Consider the following 21,436-nt stretch of genomic DNA (forward strand, 5'->3'; position numbering starts at 1 on the left):
CATTGACCCGTTAAACCAGTGCCCAACTGGTCAACCCTTCATTGACCCGTTAAACCAGTGCCCAACTGGTTAACCCTTCATTGACCAGTCCAACCAGTAGCCAATGACGTCATTGATGACCCAGTCACCTCATTGACGACCCCATCCATGACCCAATGACGTCATTGATGAACCAGTAACATTATCAATGACCTCATCGATGATGTCATCAATGACCCGATCAGTTGCCTCGTTGATGAGCTCATCAATGACCCAGCCACCCCATTGGTGACCCAATTATGTCATTGATTACCCAATGACGTCATCGATGATACAATGACCTCATTAAAACCCCAATCAACGACCCAACGGCCTCATCGATGACCCGATGACGTCAGCGATGAGCCGATGATGTCATCGATGACCCAATGGCGTCACCAATACCTCATCAACGGTCCTGTGATGTCATCAATGACGCAATGACCTCATTGATGACCCAGTCAACGACCCAATGACATCATCAATGACCCAATGACGTCATCAACGAGCCCTCATCCCCCCCTTAGATTTCCGGCCCCGCCGGGGCCCCGCCCCCCCGAATGGCCCCTCCCCCACCCCCCGGGACCATCCCCAACCGTTCGGGGGGAGGGGCCTCCCCAAAGCCCCTCCCCCTTCCCAAGCCCCGCCCCCTCCCAAGCCCCGCCCCCCGCGCTCGTGGTCTGTGATGTCTTTGCTACGAAAGCCATTGCCAAAAACGCAGCCGGCTCCGCCTCTTCTTCCTCCCCGCCCCCTCCTCCTCCTCGCCCTCCTCATCCTCAACGAGGGGCGCCCGGAATGGCGAAAACTCCGCCCAAAAAAGGCAAAAACCCCACCCGGGAACGGCGCAAAAATTCTGCCCGAAACGGCGAAAATTCCACCCAAAAAAGGCAAAAACCCCACCCAGGAACGGCGCAAAAATTCTGCCCGAAATGGCAAAAATTCCACCCAAAAAAGGCAAAAACCCCACCTGGGAACGGCGCAAAAATTCTGCCCGAAACGGCGAAAATTCCACCCAAAACGGCCGCCCAAGACCCTCCCAAAAAGGTGAAAATTCCCCCAAAAGGGCGAAATCCCAAAGGGCGACGGTTGTGCCCAAAACCATGGAGATTCCCCAGAAACGCGGACAAACGGCGGAGCTGCGGTGCAAAGTTTACTCGGGGAGGGGGCGTGTCCCGGGCATGGTAATGAGGGGCGGGGCTCAGGGCTCGGGCAGCTCGTCCATCATGAGGTCGCGCTGGAGGCTCTCGAGCGCCGCCGGGCTCAGGCGATGAACCTCCAGCCAATCGCGCAGCAGCGACGCCGACAGCGGCGCCGCCTCCGACGGGCTGGGGGGCGGGGCCACAACGTGACGTCAGAGGTGGGGACACGCCCACCGGGGGGACGGGCCAGTGGGAGACAAGGCAGCACGACAAAACCCGACCCAACCCAACTGAACCCAACCGAGCCCAACCAAGCCAATGAAAGGCAACTCAATGGAACCCAACCCAACCAACCAAACCCAACCCAACCAAGCCCAACCCAACCCAACTCAATGGAACCCAACCCAACCCAACTCAATGGAACCCAACCCAACCAAGCCCAACCCAACTCAATGGAACCCAACCCAACCCAACTGAACCCAACTCAACCCAACCAGACCCACCAAACCCAACCCAACTGAACAATCCCAACCCAACGGAACAATCCCAACCCAACCCAACGAACCCAAACTTGCCCCGCCCCCCCCTTGGCCCCTCCCCACCTGTCCTTGGCCTCGCCCACCATGTCGAGCGATTGGCTCAGGAACTCCTCCAGGTCGAAGCCGACGCCGTAGCCGGCGCCGCTGCCCTTGGGCGTCACCGGGAACACCGGCGGCAGCGGATCCTCCACCTGCCCGAAAGGGGGCGTGGCCTTCACCCGGGGGGGGCGTGGCCACGCGCAGACCCCGCCCGCCCGCCTTCAAACCCCGCCCCGCCCCCTCACCTGCGAGCGCTGCAGCTGCTGCGTCACCGTGGCCACGTCCGCCGGCTCCGCCCACCCCGCGGGGCGCGGCCACGCCTCGTCGGGCGGCGCCGGGCAGGGGGGCGGGGCCTGCGGGCGGGGCTGGGCGCCGTCGGCCATCTTGGTCCAGCGCTCCAGGAGGTGCCGGTCGTCGTCGGTGAGGACGAGGCCGCCGAGCCCCTCCCCCCGCGGGCGCGGCTCGCGCCGCTCGCGCTCGCGCTGCTTCTTCTCGCGCTCCCGGGCGCGCTCCTGCCGGCGCCGCCGCTTCTCCTCGCGCTCGCGCTGGCGCTCGGCCGCCGTCACCGGCTTGCGGCACTCGGGCGCTTCCGGCGCCGCGCAGGGCGGGTCTGGGGGCGGGGCCAAAGGGGGGAGGGGGCGGGCGGGCGGGGTCAGTGGGGGCGGGGTCAGTGGGGGCGGGGCAAAGTCAGTGGGGGTCAAGGCAACGCAACCCGAGTCAATTGGACGGAACCGACGGGACGCGGCCCGACCAAACTCAACCGACTCAACCCAACTGAACTTGGGCGGACTCAACTCAACCCAACAAACCCAACCCAACTCTACCAAAGCCAGCTCGACTCAACCCAATGCAACCCATCAAACTTAACTCGAGCCAACCCAACCCAACTCAATTCAACCCAACCCAAATCAATCAATACAACCCAACCCAATTGACCCAGCTCAACTTGAGTCAATTCAACCCAATCCCACCCAACTCAACCAACTCAACCCAACTTACCCCAATTGACCCAACCCAATCCCATCAAGTCAACCAAACCCAACCCAACTCAATTTAACACAACTCAACCCAACCCAACTCAATCCAACCAATCCAATCCAACCCTACTCAACCCAACCCAAAGCAACTCAACTTCAATCAGCCAAACCAACCCAACTCAACCCAAATCAATCAACTCAACTTGACGCAACCCAACCCAAACCAACCCAATCCAATCCAATCCAATCCAACTCAACCCAACCCAACCCAAAGCAACTCAACTTCAATCAGCCAAACCAACCCAACTCAACCCAAATCAATCAACCCAACCCAACCAACCCAATCCAACCAACCCAACCCAACCAACCCAACCCCCCCACCTTTGCTCTTGTTCCTCATGGCCGATTTCAGCAGCGCTGCCTTCAGCGCCGCCTTGGTGTCGTCCGAGATGGCGCCGTCCCTCTTGGGCGGAGCCACCGCCGGCCCCGCCCCCGCCGTTTGCCCCGCCCCCGCCGCCGGCCCCGCCCCCGCCGGCTCCGCCTTCACCCGCGGCGACTCCATGGGGCAGTCGGGGGCGGGGCCCGGGCTGGGCATGTCCACGTCGGCGCACGGCGGCCACGACCGATCGCCGGCGTCCGCCGCGCCGAGCCCGACGCCGAACCCGTCGTCGACCCCGGCGTCGACCTTGCCGACGTCGCCGGCCCCGCCCCCCGGCGCGGGCGCGATCTGCCGCCGGATGCCGTCGCGCCGCGCGTGGAAGTCGGCGATCTCGGCCACGATGGCCGCCTTGATCTCCTCCTTGGTCAGCGCCCGGCGCTCGAAGGCGAAGTCGAAGGCCGGCACGCACTCGGGCTCGTCCTCGGGGTCGTGGTACTTGGCCAGGAAGGGGTGGCGCAGCGCCTCGGCCACGCCCACGCGCTCCCGCGGGTCGAAGCGCAGCATGCGGCCCAGCAGCGCCAGCGCCGCCGGCTCGGCGTCGCCGAACAGGCTCTCCCAGGGCACCGGCGGGCGCGGCGGCAGGCTCTGCACGTAGGCGCGCACAGCGCTCGGCGCCGATGGCCGCCATGACGCCCGGCGGGGGCGTGCCCAGCACCGCCATGATGAGCTGCAGCTGGTGCACGTAGTTGCGGCCCGGGAAGAGCTGGCGGCGCCCCAGCATCTCGGCGAAGATGCAGCCGACCGACCACATGTCGATGGCGCGCGTGTAGCGGTGCAGCGACAGCAGCAGCTCCGGCGCGCGGTACCAGCGCGTGGCCACGTACTCGGTGAGGAACGGCTTGGCGTGCCGCGCGTCCGCGCCCAGCCCGCGCGCCATGCCGAAGTCGCCGATCTTGAGCTCGCAGTTCTCGTTGACCAGCAGGTTGCTGGGCTTGAGGTCGCGGTGCAGCACGTTGGCCGAGTGGATGTACTTGAGGCCGCGCAGCAGCTGGTACAGGAAGTAGCGCACGTGCTCCAGCGTCAGCGGCTGCGCCGAGTGGATGATCTGGTGCAGGTCGCTCTCCATGAGGTCCAGAACCACGTAGCTGCGGGGGAGGGGGGGGCGAGTCAGCGGAAGGCAAGGGAAGGCGAGCAAAGTCAAGGGAAGCCAACCAAACCCAACCAAACCCAACCCAACCCAACCCAACTCAACCCAACCAAACCCAACCCAACCCAACCCAACCTGACTCAACCCAACCAAACCCAACTCAACCCAACCCAACTCAACCCAACCAAACCAAACCCAACCCAACCCAACCAAACCAAACCCAACCTGACTCAACCCAACCAAACCCAACTCAACTCAACCCAACCCAACCAAACCCAACCCAACTCAACCCAACCCAACCCGACTCAACCAAACCAAACCCAACCCAACCCAACTCAACCAAAGTCAAGGCAAGGCAATAAACCCAACTCAACCCAGCGAAACTCAATGGACTCAACCCAACCAAACCCAACCCAACTCTAACCCAACCCGACTCAACCAAACCCAACCCAACCCAACTCAACCCAACTCAACCCAACCCAACTCAACTCAACCCAACCAAACCCAACCCAATCCAACCCAACTCAACCCAACCCGACTCAACCCAACCAAACCCAACCCAACACAACCAAACTCAAGTCAACACAATGAAAGTCAACGGAAGTCAACTGAACCCAACTCAACCCAACCCAACTCAATTCAAGTCAATCGACTCGGCCCAACCAAACCAAACTCAACCCAACTCATTCAACCAAACTCAAGTCAAGTCAATAAACCCAACTCAAGGCAATGAAACTCAATGGAAGTCAACTGAACCCAACCCAACTCAATCAAACCCAATAAATTGAAGTCGACCCAACTGAACCCAACTCAACTCAACCAAACTCAAGGCAAGGCAATGAATCCAAGTCAACGCAACGAAAGCCAATTCAGGTCAACTGAACCCAACTCAACCAAACCAACTCAATGAACTCAACCCAACCCAACTCGATCAAACCCAACCAACCTTCACCCAACTCTACTCAAGCAACTCAACTGAACCCAACTCAACCCAACTCAACTCAACTCAACTGAACTCAACTCAACCCAACTCAACTCAACCCAACTCAACCCAACTCAACCCAACTCAACCCAACTCAAGTCAAGTCAATAAACCCAACCCAACCCAACTCAACTCAACGGACTCAACTCAACTCCATCAAACCCAACTCAAGTCAACTCAACCCCACCAAGCTCAACCAGTCCCAGGCCCCGCCCCCAGCCCGGCCCCACCCCCCGCAGGCCCCGCCCCCGCTCACACGTTCCGGAACTCTCCGTAGGGGCCGCTGGGCCGCAGGATGTCCTTGATGCCGATGATGTTGTCGTGCTTGAAGTGCTTGAGGATCTTGAGCTCCCGCAGCGTCCGCTTGGCGTTGGTGACCACGTCGAAGGCGTTGGGGATCTTCTTGATGGCCACCTGCTGGCCTGGGGGGGACAGGTGTGCCCAGGTGTGACCCAACCCACCCGGCTGTGTCCCAGGTGTGCCCAGGTGTGCCCAGGTGTGACCCAACCCACCCGGCTGTGTCCCAGGTGTGCCCAGGTGTGCCCAGGTGTGACCTAACCCACCCGGCTGTGTCCCAGGTGTGCCCAGGTGTGCCCAGGTGTGACCTAACCCACCCGGCTGTGTCCCAGGTGTGTCCCAGGTGTGCCCAGGTGTGCCCAGGTGTGACCTAACCCACCCGGCTGTGTCCCAGGTGTGCCCAGGTATCTCCAGGTGTAGCTCAGGTGTGCCCAGGTGTGCCCAGGTGTGTCCCAGCCACCCCAGGTGTCCCCAGGTGTGCTCCAGGTGTGCTCCAGGTGTGTCCAGGTGTGTCCAAGTGTGTGCAGGTGTGTTCCAGGTGTGACGTAAGTGTGTCTCACCTGTCTCAGATGTCTCCAGGTGTGTCCAAGGTGGATCCAGGTGTGTCCCAGGTGTGTCCCAACCCCACCAGGTGTATCTCAGGTGTGTCTCACCCGTTCCCAGGTATCTCAGATGTGTCCCAGGTATGTCCAGGTGTCCCCAGGTGTGTCTCACCTGTCCCAGGTGTATCTCAGGTGTCCCCAGGTGTGTCTCAGGTGTATCTCACCTGTCTCAGGTGTCCCCAGGTGTCCCCAGGTGTCCCCAGGTGTGTCTCAGGTGTCCCCAGGTGTGTCTCAGGTGTATCTCAGGTGTCCCCAGGTGTCCCCAGGTGTCCCCAGGTGTCCCCAGGTGTGTCCCAGGTGTGTCCCCAGGTGTGTCCCCAGGTGTCCCCAGGTGTCCCCAGGTGTGTCCCAGGTGTGTCCCCAGGTGTCCCCAGGTGTCCCCAGGTGTGTCTCAGGTGTATCTCAGGTGTCTCAGGTGTGTCTCCAGGTGTATCTCAGGTGTCCCCAGGTGTGTCCCCAGGTGTGTCCCCAGGTGTCCCCAGGTGTGTCTCACCTGTCCCAGGTGTGTCTCACCTGTGTCCCTCCTCCTGGCCGAGCTGACCACGCCGTAGGCGCCCGTCCCGATGGTCTCGATGACCTCGTAGTCGTCGCCCACCTCGAAGGTGACGTCGAGCGCCCGCGAGCGGAGCAGCGCCAGCGGCCCCGGGGGCTCCCGGGGGGGCTCCTCGGCCTCGCCCATCGCACCTGCCCAGGTGGGCGCACCTGGGGGGGGAAAATCGCCTGGAATGGACCCAAAACGACCTGAAATGGACCCAAAACCTCCTGAAATTCACCCAAAAATCCTCCTGGGAAGGACTCGGGGGCTCCCGGGGGGGCTCCTCGGCCTCGCCCATCGCACCTGCCCAGGTGGGCGCACCTGGGGGGGGGGGGGAAATCGCCGGGAATGGACCCAAAATCAATAAAAAAATAAAACAAAAAATCACTTTAAACGGACCCCGAATGGACCCCAAAAATCACCCGGGAGGCACCAAAAGTGACGTTAAACGGACCCAAAAATCACCCGGGAGGAGTCCAAAAATCGCCGAAAAGGGACCCGAAACCCCCTTAAACCGCCCCAAAATGCCCTCGGAGGGACCCAAAATCACCTGAAATCGGCCCAAAATTCCGCTAAATGGTCCCAAAACCCCCTAAGGGGAACCAAAATCCTCGCAAAGGGTCCCGAAATCTCCTTAAATTGACCAAAAACCACCTGAAAGGGACCAAACTCCCCCTAAATTGACCCGAAAATCACCTGAGGGACCCCAAATCCCTTTAAATTGACCCCAAATCCGCTTAAACAGCGCCAAAGTCGCCTGAAATCCAGCGAAGTTCCCCTAAATTGAGCCAAAATCGCCTCAAATTGACCCAAAACCCCCCGGAATGGCCCCAAAACGGCCCCAAACCCCCCCGGCTCCCCCCCCGCCCCCCCCATTGGTCGCTCCCGTTGCCCTCCCCCCCCCGGGGGTCGCGGTGGGCGGGGCCGTTGCCATGGCGACCGCCCCGAGCCGCGCTCACCGCTCCCGCCGAAACCCGGAAGTGGCTCCGCCCCAGGCCACGCCCCCCCTCTCCGTGGTTTATTGGAAGCACTTCCGGCTCCTCTCGGTGGTTTTGGAGGACTTCCTGCTCGTCTCTGGGGTATTTCCGGTTGTTTTCCGGGGTTTCGCTATGACTTCCGGTTGGTCTCTATAGTTTTGGAGGACTTCCGGTTATGCTCTATGGCATTGGAGGACTTCCCGTTGGTCTCGATGGTGCTGGAGGACTCTGCTGCCTCTCTATGGTTTCCCTGAGGCTTCTGCGCATGCGCGGCGCGGCCGCTTCCGGTTGTGCCGCCATGAGGGACCGGACGCGGGAACTGCATCAGGCGAGAGGCCAAAAAATGGGGAAAAAAGTTCAAAAATCGGGAAAAAGAGGCGGAAAATCGGGAAAAGGAGCCCGGAGTCGGAACCGGGGAGCCCGAAAATGGGGGAGAAGAGGCTGAAAGTGGGGAGAGAGAGGAGAAAAATGGGGGAAAAGAGGAGAGAAATGGGGAAAAATGGCCGGAAAATGGCGGAGAAGGGGGAAAAAGGGCAAAAATGGGAAAAGGAGACAAAAATGAGGGGAAGAGTCCAAAAGTTGGGGAAATGAGCCCCAAAATGGGGAAAAACAGCCCAAAAACGGGGGAATGAGATAAAAAATTGGGGAAACGATCCAAACATTGGGAAAAAGCCCCAAAAACGGGGAAAGGAGCGAAAACGTTGAGGAAAAGGAGGCGAAAAATGGGGAAGGAAAGGCCCAAAAATGGGAGATTTGTCCCCAAAATCAGGAAGGGAACCCCAAAATGGGGGAGAAAGAAGGAAAAATGGGAAAACGAAAGGAAAGATGGGGGAAAGAGGCAGGAATTGGGGAAAAGCCCCAAAAATGGGGCAGAGTTGGGATTTCCGGATCTGAGATTTTCCCAATTTCCCCCCCAGGCCTCGGACTCGGACTCGGAGGGGGAGGGGCCGGGGGGGGAGGGGCGGCTCCTCAGCCCCCAGGACCCCGCCCTGGCCCAGGTGGGTCCCGCCCCTTCTGCATCTCATTTGCATCTCGTTTGCATCTCGGTTTCCCTTTCTCTGCTTCTGGTGGGGCTCTGCGGCGACATCTCCTGCTCCTGTCTTGTTTATATCGCGACATGAGCTGTCCCTGTCGCGATATGACGCGCTGGTACCACAGCGCCCCGTGCTCCTGTCACGATACGCGTCCCCGTCGTGACGTGACCCATCTCTGTCACGACATGACCCACCTCTATCGCGATATGACGCCCCCTGTCGTGATATAACCCACTCCCGTCACAGCACAGCCTCCCCCTATCGCGACGTGGGCCGTCTCTGGTGCGATATAACCCGCCCGTATCGCGATATAACCCGCCCGTATCGTGATATAACCCATTCATATCGCGATATAACCCATTCATATCGCAATATAACCCACCCATATCGCGATATAACCCACCCATATCGCGACATATCACTCCAGGCTGGCCGTGTGCGCTCCCAGCTGGGGGCGCTGTCCGCGCGCAGTGTCTGATATCGCGATGTGAGGTGTCTATGTCGCGACATGAGCTGTTTCTGTCGCGACAGGCTGGCCGTGTGCGCTCCCAGCTGGGGGCGCTGTCCGTGCGCAGTGCCTGATATCGCGACATGAGCTGTCTATATTGCGACATGAGCTGTTTCTGTCGCGATAGGCTGGCCGTGTGCGCTCCCAGCTGGGGGCGCTGTCCGCGCGCAGTGTCTGATATCGCGATGTGAGGTGTCTATGTCGCGATGTGAGGTGTCTATATCGCGACATGAGGTGTTTCTGTCGCGACAGGCTGACCGTATCCGCTCCCAGCTGGGGGCGCTGTCCGCGCGCAGTGTCTGATATCGCGACATGAGCTGTTTCTGTCGCGACAGGCTGGCCGTGTGCGCTCCCAGCTGGGGGCGCTGTCCGCGCGCAGTGCCTGATATCGCGATGTGAGCTGTCTATGTCGCGACATGAGCTGTTTCTGTCGCGACAGGCTGGCCGTGTGCGCTCCCAGCTGGGGGCGCTGTCCATGCGCAGTGTCTGATATCGCGACATGAGCTGTCTATATCGCGACATGAGCTGTTTCTGTCGCGACAGGCTCACCGTGTGCGCTCCCAGCTGGGGGCGCTGTCCGCGCGCAGTGCCTGATGTCGCGATGTGAGGTGTCTATGTCGCGACATGAGCTGTTTCTGTCGCGACAGGCTGGCCGTGTGCGCTCCCAGCTGGGGGCGCTGTCCGCGCGCAGTGTCTGATATCGCGATGTGAGGTGTCTATGTCGCGACATGAGCTGTTTCTGTCGCGACAGGCTCACCGTGTGCGCTCCCAGCTGGGGGCGCTGTCCATGCGCAGTGTCTGATATCGCGACATGAGCTGTCTATATTGCGACATGAGGTGTTTCTGTCGCGACAGGCTGGCCGTGTGCGCTCCCAGCTGGGGGCGCTGTCCGCGCGCGCGGCCGAGCTGCAGCGGCTGCAGGACAGAGCCCTGGGAACGCCCCTCCCCCCCCCGGGTGAGGTTTGGGGCCAGGCTGCGGGAATTCGGGATTTTGGGAATTATTTGGGGTTTGGGGAATTCGGGATTTTGGGAATTATTTGGGGTTTGGGGAATTCGGGATTTTGGGAATTATTTGGGGTTTTGGGGAATTCGGGATTTTGGGAATTATTTGGGGTTTGGGGAATTCGGGATTTTGGGAATTATTTGGGGTTTTGGGGAATTCGGGATTTTGGGAGTTATTTGGGGTTTTGGGGAATTCGGGATTTTGGGAATTATTTGGGGTTTGGGGAATTCGGGATTTTGGGATTTTGGGAATTTGGGGTTTGGGGAATTCGGGATTTTGGGATTTTGGGAATTTGGGGTTTGGGGAATTATTTGGGGTTTTGGGAATTTGGGGTTTGGGGAATTCGGGATTTTGGGATTTTGGGGTTTGGGGAATTTGGGAATTTGGGGTTTTGGGAATTCGGGATTTTGGAATTTTGGGAATTTGGGGTTTTGGGAATTATTTGGGGTTTTGGGAATTTGGGGTTTGGGGGGTTTGGGGTTTTGGGATTTTGGGGTTTGGGGTTTTGGAAATTTGGAAATTTGGGGTTTGGGGAATTTGAGATTTTGAGAATTTGGGGGTTTGGGAATTTGGGGTTTGGGGAATTTGGGATTTTGGGAATTATTTGGGGTTTTGGGAATTTGGGGTTTTGGGAATTTGGGAATTTGGGGTTTTGGCAATTTGGGGTTTTGGGAATTATTTGGGGTTTTAGGAATTTGGGATTTTGGGAATTTGGGGTTTGGGGAATTTGGGAATTTGGGGTTTTGGGAATTTGGGATTTTGGGAATTTGGAGTTTTGGGAATTATTTGGGGTTTTGGGAATTTGGGGAATTTCCGGGTGGAATTTGAGGAGTTTTTTTGGGGAAGATTTGGGAGGATTCTGTGGAAGTTTTGGGGGAAGTTTGGGAGAACTTTTGGGCGAATTCGGGGCGTTTTTGGAGCAGTTTCGGGCGAATTTTGGGGGGCGGGAACTGGGGGATTTTGGGGGGGTTTTAGGGGGAATTTCGGGGAAATTTTCGTGGAATTTTGGGGAGATTTGTGGGGAAATGGGGAATTCTTGGAGGACTTGGGGGAGAATTTTGGGGGGATTTCTGGGGCTTCTTGGGGGGATTTTGGGTGAATTTTGTGCAGTTTTTGCCCATTTTTGGAGTGAATTTTTGTGTAAATTTTGGGTGAATCTTGCCCGGTTTTTGGGTGATTGGTTTGTAAATCTTGGGCGAATTCTTTTTGTGCGAGTTTGGGGTGAATTTTTGGGTTGAATTTCCCCGGTTTTGGGTCCCAGAGCTGCAGGAGGAGCTGGGCTGGTTTGGGCTCATTTTTGGTCATTTTTAATGTAAATTTTGGGTGAAATTTCCCCATTTTTGGGTCCCAGAGCTGCAGGAGGAGCTGGGCTGGTTTGGGGTGATTTTTACTCATTTTTGGGGTGAATTTTTGGGTGAAATTTCCCCATTTTTGGGTCCCAGAGCTGCAGGAGGAGCTGGGCTGGTTTGGGGTGATTTTTCCCCATTTTTAATGTAAATTTTGGGTGAAATTTCCCCATTTTTGGGTCCCAGAGCTGCAGGAGGAGCTGCAGCGGCTCCGGGACGAGATCCAGGACCTGACCCGGGAGATCCACGGGGGGCTCCGAGGTAACCCCAAAACGCCCCAAAACAACCCCAAAAACATCCCCAAATTATTCCCCAAAAATATTCCAAGAATAACCAGAAAAATACCAAAAAAAATTCTCAAATTTAGCCCGAAATTCCCCTAAAAATACCCCAAAATTACCCCAAAACGCACCAAAAAATCCCCAAATTATCCCAAACTGTCCTCGAGGAAGGCCCCAAAATTACCACAAAACGCCCCCAAAATCACCCCAAAAATTACTAAAAAAATACCCCAAAAATAACCCAAATGCACCTTAAAAAATATCCCAAAAATAACCCCAAATCACCCCAAAAATTACTGGAAAAAATACCCAAAAGTAACCCAAATGCACCTTAAAAATATCCTTCAAATAACCTCAAATCACCCCAAACATTACTAAAAAAAATACCCCAAAAATAACCCAAATGTTCCTTAAAAAATATCCCAAAAATAACCCCAAAATCACCCCAAAAATTACTTTAAAAGTACCCCAAAATAACCCAAATGCTCCTTAAAAAATATCCCCGAAATAACCCCAAATCACCTCCAAAATTGCCCTAAAAATTATTTTAAAAAATCCCCCAAAATATCCCAAAAATACCCTGAATCACCTTCAAAAATTACTCCAAAAATTACAAAAAAAAAAGCCCTAAAGTATCCCCAAAATGCCCCAAAAATTCCCAAAAATCCCCCCAAAATCCCCGGAATTTCCATTTTTTCCCAATATTTGGGTTTTTTCCCCCAATTTGGCAGCTCTGGCGCCGGCGGCCGAGGAGGCCCCGAACTCCATCGGGGCCCGGCTCCGGCGGACGCAGGTGGGAATTGGGGAATTCGGGGTTTTGGGGATTTTTGGGGTGAATTTCAGGGATTTTGGGTGAATTTGGGGAAATTTTGAGAGGAATTTTTGGTTTTTTTGGGGGGAATTTGGGGGAGGTTTTGGGCTGAATTTTGAGGTGATTTTGAGGGGAAATTTTGGGATTTTTTAGGGCATTTTTGGGAGGAATTTTGGAGCTTTTTTTTTTGGGATTTTTTGGTGAATTTTGGGGTGAATTTTTGGGGGATTTTGGGGCGATTTGCTCATTCCCGGCTGATTTGGGGCCGGATTTTCCTGGGCGTTTTTTGGGAATTTCCGATTTTCGGGTGGAATTTTGGGTTTTTTTTGGTGTTTCGGGGTTTTTGGGGCGGCCCTGACAGATTTTGGGGTTCCCTGGGTGGGATTTTGGGTGGATTTGGGGTGACTTTGGGTGGATTTGGGTGGATTTGGGTGGATTTGGGGCGGATTTTGGGGCGGATTTTGGGTGGATTTTGCTCATTCCTGGCTGGATTTTCATGGGGATTTTTGGGTGGATTTTGGTCGTTTCTGGACGGGTTTTTTGGGGTTTTTTTGGGGTTTTGGGGTTTTTGGGGCGGCCCTGACAGATTTTGGGGTTCCCTGGGTGGGATTTTGGGTGGATTTTGGGTGGATTTTGGGTGGATTTTGCTCATTCCTGGCTGGATTTTCATGGGGATTTTTGGGTGGATTTTGGTCGTTTCTGGACGGGTTTTTTGGGGTTTTTTGGGGTTTTGGGGTTTTTGGGGCGGCCCTGACGGATTTTGGGGTCCCCCACCCCAGCACGGGCTCCTGGCCCAGCACTTGGGGGTCCCCGGCTGCACTTTTGGGTGGGTTTTGTTAATTCTGCGGATTTTCTGCCTTTCGGCCGTTCCCGGGCGGATTTTTTTGGGGTTTTTTGGGGTTTTTTGCGGTTTTGGGGTCGCCCTGACGGATTTTGGGGTTCCCTGGGTGGGATTTTGGGTGGATTTGGGGTGACTTTGGGTCGATCTGGGTGGATTTGGGGTGGATTTTGGGGCGGATTTTGCTCGTTCCTGGCTGGATTTTCATGGGGATTTTTGGGTGGATTTTGGCCGTTTCTGGACGGATTTTTTGGGGTTTTTTTTGGGGTTTTGGGGTTTTTGGGGTGGCCCTGATGGATTTTGGGGTTCCCTGGGTGGATTTGGGTGGATTTTGGGTGGATTTGGGGTGGATTTGGGGCGGATTTTGGGGCGGATTTTGGGTGGATTTTGCTCATTCCTGGCTGGATTTTCATGGGGATTTTTGGGTGGATTTTGGCCGTTTCTGGACGGGTTTTTTTGGGGTTTTTTTGGGGTTTTGGGGTTTTTGGGGCGGCCCTGGCAGATTTTGGGGTTCCCTGGGTGGGATTTTGGGTGGATTTTGGGTGGATTTTGCTCATTCCTGGCTGGATTTTCATGGGGATTTTTGGGTGGATTTTGGCCGTTTCTGGACGGATTTTTTCGGGGTTTTTTGGGGTTTTGGGGTTTTTGGGGCGGCCCTGACGGATTTTGGGGTCCCCCTCCCCAGCACGGGCTCCTGGCCCAGCAGTTCTGGGGGCTCACGGGGTCCCTCCAGGCCGCCCAGGGCCGCTACCGCCAGCGCAGCCTGCAGAGGATCCAGCGGCAGCTCCAGATCGGTGAGAAAAACCCAAAGTTTGGGGCCCTAAAAAATTTATTTGGGGGGGTCCCAAAAAATCCCGGGGGGCCCGAAAGGTTTGGGAGGGTCCCTGAAAATTTTTGGGGGGTTTTGGAAAAATTTGGGGAAATTTTGAGAATTTTTGGGGGTTTTGGAGGGAAAAATGTTTGAGGAGGTCACGAAATTTGGGGGTGCCAAAAATTTTTTTGGGGTTATAAAAATTTATTTGGGGGTCCCAAAAAAATCCTGGGGGGCCTGAAAGGTTTGGGAGGGTCCCAGAAGAATTTTGGGGGGTTCTGGAAAAATCTGGGGGAGTTTTGAGAAGTTTTGGGGATTTTGGAAGGTTCAGAGGGAGGGGAAAAGGTTTGGGGGGAGATGGGAAATTTTGGGGGTTTTGGAAAATTTTGGGGCCCTAAAAAATTTTTGGGGGGTCCCAAAAAATTCTGGGGGGCTCCTGAAAGGTTTGGGAGGGTCCCAGAAGAATTTTGGGGGGTTCTGGAAAAAAAATCTGGGGGAGTTTTGAGAATTTTTGGGGTTTTGGAAGGTCTGGGTGGGGGGGAAATGAAAAATCCCGGGCAGGGCCCAAATTCTGGGGGCATTTCCCCCTTTTTGGGGTCCTTCCTTCGTTTTTGGGGTCCCTTTTTCCAATTTTTGGGGCGGTTTCTCCAAGTTTTGGGTCAATTTTCCCTTTTTGGGTCAATTTTCCCCAATTCTGGGGGTTCCTTTTTCCAGTTTTTGTCTCAGTTTCCCCATTTTGGGGGTGAATTTTCTGATTTTTGGCTCCATGTTCCCATTTTTGGGTCAATTTTCCCAATTTCGGGTCCCTTTTCCAATGTTTTGGGTCGTTTCCCCTCATTTTCTGTCCCTGATCCCAATATTTGCTGATTTTCCCATTTTTAGGTCCCTTTTTCCCAATTTTTGGGTAAAATTTCCCCATTTTTGCTCAATTTTCCAGTTCTGGGGTTCCCAACCCCATTTTTGGGGTGTTTTAACCCATTCTTGCCCAGTGTTCCCATTTTTAGGGCGATTTCTCCATTTTTAGCTGAATTCTCCCCATTTCTGGGGTCCCTCTTGGAGTTTTAAATCCCAATTTTGGGACAGTTTTCCCCTTTTTTTACTCCTCTTTGCCCTTTTTTTTTTGAGCCCCTTTTTCCCGATTTTTTCTCAATTTTTCCCGTTTTTGGGGGAATTCTTCCCAACTTTTGCCTGAATTTTCTCATCTTTGGGGTAATTCTTCCCAATTTTGGTCTCAATTTTCCCATTTTTGGCTGAATTTTCTCGTCTTTGTTGTGGCTTTTCCCGTTTTTCTCTGGATTTTCCCGATTTTGGGGTGACTTTTCCCGCTTTTCTCTGGATTTTCCCAATTTTGGGGTGATTTTGCCCGTTTTTCTCTCCATTTTCCCGATTTTGGGGTGATTTTTCCCGTTTTTCTCTGGATTTTCCCAATTTTGGGGTGACTTTTCCCGTTTTTCTCTGGATTTTCCCGATTTTGGGGTGACTTTTCCCGTTTTTCCCTGGATTTTCCCGATTTTGGGGTGACTTTTCCCGTTTTTCCCTGGATTTTCCCGATTTTGGGGTGATTTTTCCCGATTTTGGGGTTTTTCTCCCCGTTCCAGCCGGGCGGGCGCCGCTGTCGGAGGAGGAGCTGGAGGCGATGCTGGAGTCGGGCCAGAGCCAGATCTTCGTCAGCCACGTCAGATTTGGGGCCAAAAACGGCAAATTTGGGCAAAAATGGGGAATTCGGGCAAAACTGGGGAAATTTGGGGCATTTTGGGAGAAATTTGGGGCATTTTGGGGCTTTTTTGGGGCATTTTGGGGCTCCCAGGAGCCGATGTTGGAGTCGGGCCAGAGCCAGGTCTTCGTCAGCCATGGCAGATTTGGGGCAAAAAATGGGGAATTTGGGCAAAATTGGGGAAATTTGGGGAAAATTGGGGAATTTGGGGAAAAATTGGGGAAATTTGGGGAAATTTTGGGGCTTTTTGGGGCGTTTTGGGCTTTTTGGGGGGGATTTTTGGGAGGGTTTTGGGCTGATTTGGGGATTTTTGTGGGGAAATTTGGGGAAAATTGGGGAATTTGGGGAAAATTGGGGAAATTTGGGTAAAAATTGGGGATTTTGGGCGAAATTGGGGAAATTTTGGGGCTTTTTGGGGCATTTTGGGCTTTTTTGGGGGGAATTTTGGGAGGATTTTGGGCTGATTTGGGGATTTTTTTTTTTTTTGTGGGGCATTTCAGGGCATTTTGGGGTGAAATTTGGGGATTTTGGGTTTTCTGGGGGGATTTGGGGATTTTTGGGGGGATTTTGGGGGATTTTGGGGTTTTTTGGGTGATTTCAGGGTTTTGGGGGGATTTTGGGGTTTTTTGGGAGATTTCAGGGTTTTGGGGGGATTTTGGGGTTTTTCTGGGAGGAATTTTGGAGTTTTGGGGTGAAATTTTGGGATTTTTGGTTCCTGGGGCGTTTTGGGGTAAATTTTGGGATTATTTCGGGGAGATTTGGGTTTGTTTGGGGGGATTTTTGGGCTTTGAGAGTAAATTTGTGATTTTTAGGGGGCTTTGGGGCATTTTTGGTATTTTGAGGGGATTTTGGTGTTAATTTTCTGTTTTTTTAGGGATTTTTTGGGGGAATTTTTTTAGGACTTGGGGTTTTTTTTTAACTCTTCGGATTTTTCCCATTTCTGGGAGAATTTTGGGCTCAATTCGAGGGATTTTCATGGAGGTTTTTGGGGGTTTTTTGGGTGAGTTTTGGGCTCATTTTGAGGGATTTTCTTGGGGTTTTTTTGGGTGAATTTTGGGCTCATTTTGATGGATTTTCATGGAGGTTTTTGGGGTTCTTTTGGGTGAATTTTGGGCCCTTTTCGAGGGATTTTCATGGAGGTTTTTGGGGGTTTTTTGGGTGAATTTTGGGCTTTTTCCGATGGATTTTCATGGAGGTTTTTGGGGTTCTTTTGGGTGAATTTTGGGCTTTTTTCGATGGATTTTCATGGAGGTTTTTGGGGTTCTTTTGGGTGAATTTTGGGCTTTTTTCGATGGATTTTCATGGAGGTTTTTGGGGATTTTTTTGGGTGAGTTTTGGGCTCATTTCGAGGGATTTTCATGGAGGTTTTTGGGGTGAGTTTTGGGCTCATTTCGATGGATTTTCATGGAGGTTTTTGGGGGTTTTTTGGGTGAATTTTGGGCTCATTTCGATGGATTTTCGTGGGTGTTTTTGGGGGTTTTTTTTGGGCTCATTTCGAGGGATTTTCATGGAGGTTTTTGGGGGTTTTTTGGGTGAGTTTTGGGCTCATTTTGAGGGATTTTCTTGGGGGTTTTTTGGGTGAATTTTGGGCTCATTTTGATGGATTTTCATGGAGGTTTTTGGGGTTCTTTTGGGTGAATTTTGGGCCCTTTTCGAGGGATTTTCATGGAGGTTTTTGGGGGTTTTTTGGGTGAATTTTGGGCTTTTTCCGATGGATTTTCATGGAGGTTTTTGGGGGTTTTTTGGGTGAGTTTTGGGCTCTTTTCGATGGATTTTCATGGAGGTTTTTGGGGGTTTTTTGGGTGAGTTTTGGGCTCATTTCGAGGGATTTTCATGGGGGTTTTTTGGGTGAATTTTGGGCTCATTTCGATGGATTTTCATGGAGGTTTTTGGGTTTTTTTTGGGTGAGTTTTGGGTTTATTTCGACGGGATTTTCATGGGGGTATTTTGGGTGAATTTTGGGCTCATTTCAATGGATTTTCGTGGGGTTTTTTTGGGTTTTTTTTGGGTGAATTTTGGGCTCATTTCGATGGATTTTCTTGGAGGGTTTTTGGGTGAGTTTTGGGCTCATTTTGATGGATTCTCATGGAGGTTTTTGGGGATTTTTTTTGGGTGAGTTTTGGGCTCATTTCGATGGATTTTCATGGGGTTTTTTTGGGTGAATTTTGGGCTCATTTCGATTGATTTTCGTGGGGGTTTTTTGGGGATTTTTGGGCTCATTTCGATGGATTTCCGCGGGGTTTTTTGGGGTTTTTTTGGGGGGATTCTTTCGGGATTCGTGTTTTTTTCTTCCCACCTTTGCGTGTTTTTCCCAATCGTGGCCGGATTTCCCCCGTTTGCAGGCGCCGTCCCCGCTGTCGGCGCGGGCGCTGGACGAGGCCGGGCAGCGGCACCGGGAGCTGCAGCGCCTCGAGCGCGGCCTCCGCGAGCTGGGCGAGCTCTTCCAGCTGCTCAGCGGCACCGTCGAGGCCCAGGTCCGCGCTGGTTTGTGCTGGTTTGTGCTGGGAGGAGGAAAAACGGGGGTTTTGGGTGAAAAAACGGCGATTCTGGCTCAAAAAACGGCTATTCTAGCTCAAGAAACGGCCATTTTACGGCCAAAAAATGTGAATTTTTAGGGACGAAAAATGGCACTTTTGGGGGGGAAGTGGTGCTGGTTTGTGCTGGTTTGTACTGGGAGGAGGGAAAAACGGGGGTTTTGGGGGAAAAAACGGCGATTCTGGGTGAAAAAACGGCGATTCTGGCTCAAGAAACGGCGATTCTAGCTCAAAAAACGGCCATTTTGCGGCCAAAAAATGTGAATTTTTAGGGACCAAAAATGGCATTGTTGGGGCGGAAGTGGTGCTGGTTTGTGCTGGTTTGTACTGGGAGGGGGAAAAACGGGGGTTTTGGGGGAAAAAACGGCGATTCTGGGTGAAAAAACGGCGATTCTGGCTCAAGAAACGGCGATTTTGTGGCCAAAAAACGTGAATTTTTAGGGACGAAAAATGGCATTTTTGGGGCAGAAGTGGTGCTGGCTTATACTGGTTTATACTGGGAGCAAAGACTTTGGTGATTTTAGGTGAAAAAACGGCGATTTCAGGGCAAGAAATGTCAATTTTGGGTGAAAAATGGCGATTTTAAGGGCAAAATCAGTGATGTTGGGATGGAAGTGGGTCTGGTTTAGATTAATTTATACTGGTTTATACTGGTTTGGACTGGTTTGGACTGGTTTGGACTGGTTTGTACTGGGAGGGACTGGGAGGAGAAAATTTGGGGATTTTTGGGTGAAAAAACGGCGATTTTAGGTCAAAAAATGTCATTTTTACGGCAAAAATGGGGATTTTGGGTTGGAAAACGGGACTGGTTTGTACTGGGAGGGAACTGGGAGGAGATAATGTGGTAATTTTGGGTGAAAGAATGGTGATTTTAGGTCAAAAAATATCAATTTTATGGCAAAAATGGGGATTTTGGGGTAGAAAATGGGGATTTTGGGGTGAAATGGCGCTGGTTTGTACTGGGAGGGAACTGGTTTGTACTGGTTTGTACTGGGAGGGAACTGGGATGGACTGGGAGGGAACTGGGATGAACTGGGAGCAAAAACCCGGGGATTTTGGGTGAAAAAATGGCGATTTTAGGGCCGAGACCGTTTCATACTGGTTTGTACTGGGAGGGAACTGGTTTGTGCTGGTTTGTGCTGGTCCGTACTGGTTTGTACTGGTTTGTACTGGTTTGTGCTGGTCCGTGCCGGTGCAGGGTGACGTCATGGACCGCATCGAGCAGCAGGTGCTGCACTCGGGGGCGCACCTGGAAAAGGGGCGGGGCCACCTGCAGGGGGCGGGGCAGCGGCAGAAGGCGGCGCGGAAGGTAACTGGGAACGAACTGGTTTGTACTGGGAACGAACTGGTTTGTGCTGGGAACGAACTGGTTTGTGCTGGTTTGTGCTGGGAGGGGACTGGGATTGAACTGGTTTGTACTGGTTTGTGCTGGGAGGGGTTAAAGGGGGACTGGGAGTCACTGGTTTGTACCGGGCCTTACTGGGAGCAGGCCCCAACTCCCAGACCAGGCCCAGCCCGCTCCGAACCGCTTTAAACCGCTCCAAACTGGTTTATACTGGTCCGGACTGGTTTGTGCCACGCCAAACCCGTCCGTACTGGTTTATACTGGTTTATACTGGTCTGTACTGGTCCGCAGAAGCGCCTGGCCCTCGCCGCCTGCGCCTCGGTCGCCATCTTGGTCCTGGTCGTCATTGTGGCCGCCTCAGTGGCGTCCGGGTAGCTCCGAGCCCTCCCATTGGCTGCGGGAGCTGCCAATCGACGCAAACCCCACCCTCCGCCGCCTCCGATTGGCTGGGAGTGACATCGCGGCGCTGGGAGGCGAAGCCCGCCCCGCTCGGCGGTTATTGGGGGGTGCATGTGTCAGTCAAGCGTGGCGCGGTTTTTATTGGCCGGTGGTGATGTAATGGTGGTGGCGGGGAGGACTCGGCCCCGCGGCGGTTTCTATTGGCTGGTGGTGACGTCACCGGCGAGTAAAGCACTTTTTAGCCCAAAAATGGCCCAAAAAAGGCCCAAAAAACCCGAAAAAATAAAAAAAAAAATCTCAAAAAAAACCAAAAGCAGATGAGAATTGCATCCAAAAATCCCCAAACCCGCGAAAAATCCTGTCGGTTTCAGCCAAAAAGAGCCAAAATTCAGAAAAACCGAGCCCAAAAAAAGCAAAAGTGATGAAATGGACCCAAAATTTTGGGGTTTTTGCACAGTTTTCACCCCTCGAGTTCAGTTGTGCCCAAAAGTCCCAAATATGGGAAGATTTTCACAGATGCTGGAGCCCAGAGGGTCTGAAATTCATTGAATTGTCCCAAAGTGCCCCAAAAATGCAAAAAAAACCATCCCAGAAATCTCGAAGTCCCTGAAAATTAAATAAAATCCTCAAAAATCTCCCTAAATTTTTTTTAAATCCCCCCAAAACCCCAAATTCCTTCCAAAAATCCCCCCCCCAAAAAAAATCCACAAATTCCCTTCAAAAATCCCCCAGAAATTCCCCAAAAAATCCCAATAATCCCCAAATTCCCTTCCAAAATCTTGAAAATAAAATAATAATAAAAACAAAAAAAAAAAGCCCATTCCCAATAAAACCAAAAAACATCTCCCCAAAATTTATTTAAAATTCAAAAAAAAAAATTCCCCCAAAATTCCTCCAAGAATGCCCCAAAAATCCCCCAAAATCACACAAAGAAAAATCTCCAAAAATCACCAAAATCTCCAAAAATCTCCAAAAATCTCAAAAATTCCCTTAAAATTCCCCCCAAAAAAATCCCTCAAAATTGCCCCGATAATCCCCAAAAAAATCTCCTAAAAATTCCAAAAAAATCTCTGAAAAATCCCCCAAAACCACAAAAAAAAAAAAATTCCCCAAAAAAATCACAAAAAATCCTCCAAAAATTCCCCAAAAAATTCCTTTGAAAACCCTTCAAAAATCCCCCA

At 53.0% G+C, this 21,436-nt stretch overlaps 2 protein-coding genes across 2 annotated transcripts; one reads left to right on the plus strand and one right to left on the minus strand.

Moving 5' to 3' along the window:
* Positions 1-1,158: 1,158 nt before the first annotated feature.
* MAPK7 (mitogen-activated protein kinase 7) lies at positions 1,159-6,865 on the minus strand. Its single transcript, XM_058823067.1, is given in 7 exon segments — positions 1,159-1,343; positions 1,760-1,887; positions 1,981-2,345; positions 3,094-3,754; positions 3,756-4,236; positions 5,477-5,642; positions 6,633-6,865. Coding segments are annotated over 7 exon segments (2,094 nt in total). The 5' UTR covers positions 6,799-6,865; the 3' UTR covers positions 1,159-1,216.
* Positions 6,866-8,050: 1,185 nt separating this feature from the next.
* LOC131570709 (syntaxin-4-like) lies at positions 8,051-21,075 on the plus strand. The gene is made up of 9 exons (XM_058823091.1): positions 8,051-8,629; positions 10,029-10,128; positions 11,709-11,783; positions 12,535-12,596; positions 14,138-14,246; positions 15,862-15,938; positions 18,320-18,451; positions 19,710-19,820; positions 20,148-21,075. The coding sequence occupies exons 1-9, from the start codon at positions 8,354-8,356 to the stop codon at positions 20,229-20,231; spliced, it is 1,026 nt and encodes a 341-aa protein (XP_058679074.1). The 5' UTR covers positions 8,051-8,353; the 3' UTR covers positions 20,232-21,075.
* Positions 21,076-21,436: the final 361 nt, after the last annotated feature.

This window comes from Ammospiza caudacuta, chromosome 37, assembly GCF_027887145.1.
Source record: "Ammospiza caudacuta isolate bAmmCau1 chromosome 37, bAmmCau1.pri, whole genome shotgun sequence".
In the NCBI taxonomy this organism is placed as follows: Eukaryota; Metazoa; Chordata; class Aves; order Passeriformes; family Passerellidae; genus Ammospiza; species Ammospiza caudacuta.

Coding starts and splice junctions, on each gene's coding strand:
- LOC131570709 (XM_058823091.1), top strand. CDS start 8,354: ATGGGGAAGGAAAGGCCCAAAAATGGGAGATTTGTCCCCAAAATCAGG. Junction 11,784..12,534: donor GATCCACGGGGGGCTCCGAG/GTAACCCCAAAA, acceptor CCAATTTGGCAG/CTCTGGCGCCGGCGGCCGAG. Junction 18,452..19,709: donor GCGGCACCGTCGAGGCCCAG/GTCCGCGCTGGT, acceptor GTGCCGGTGCAG/GGTGACGTCATGGACCGCAT.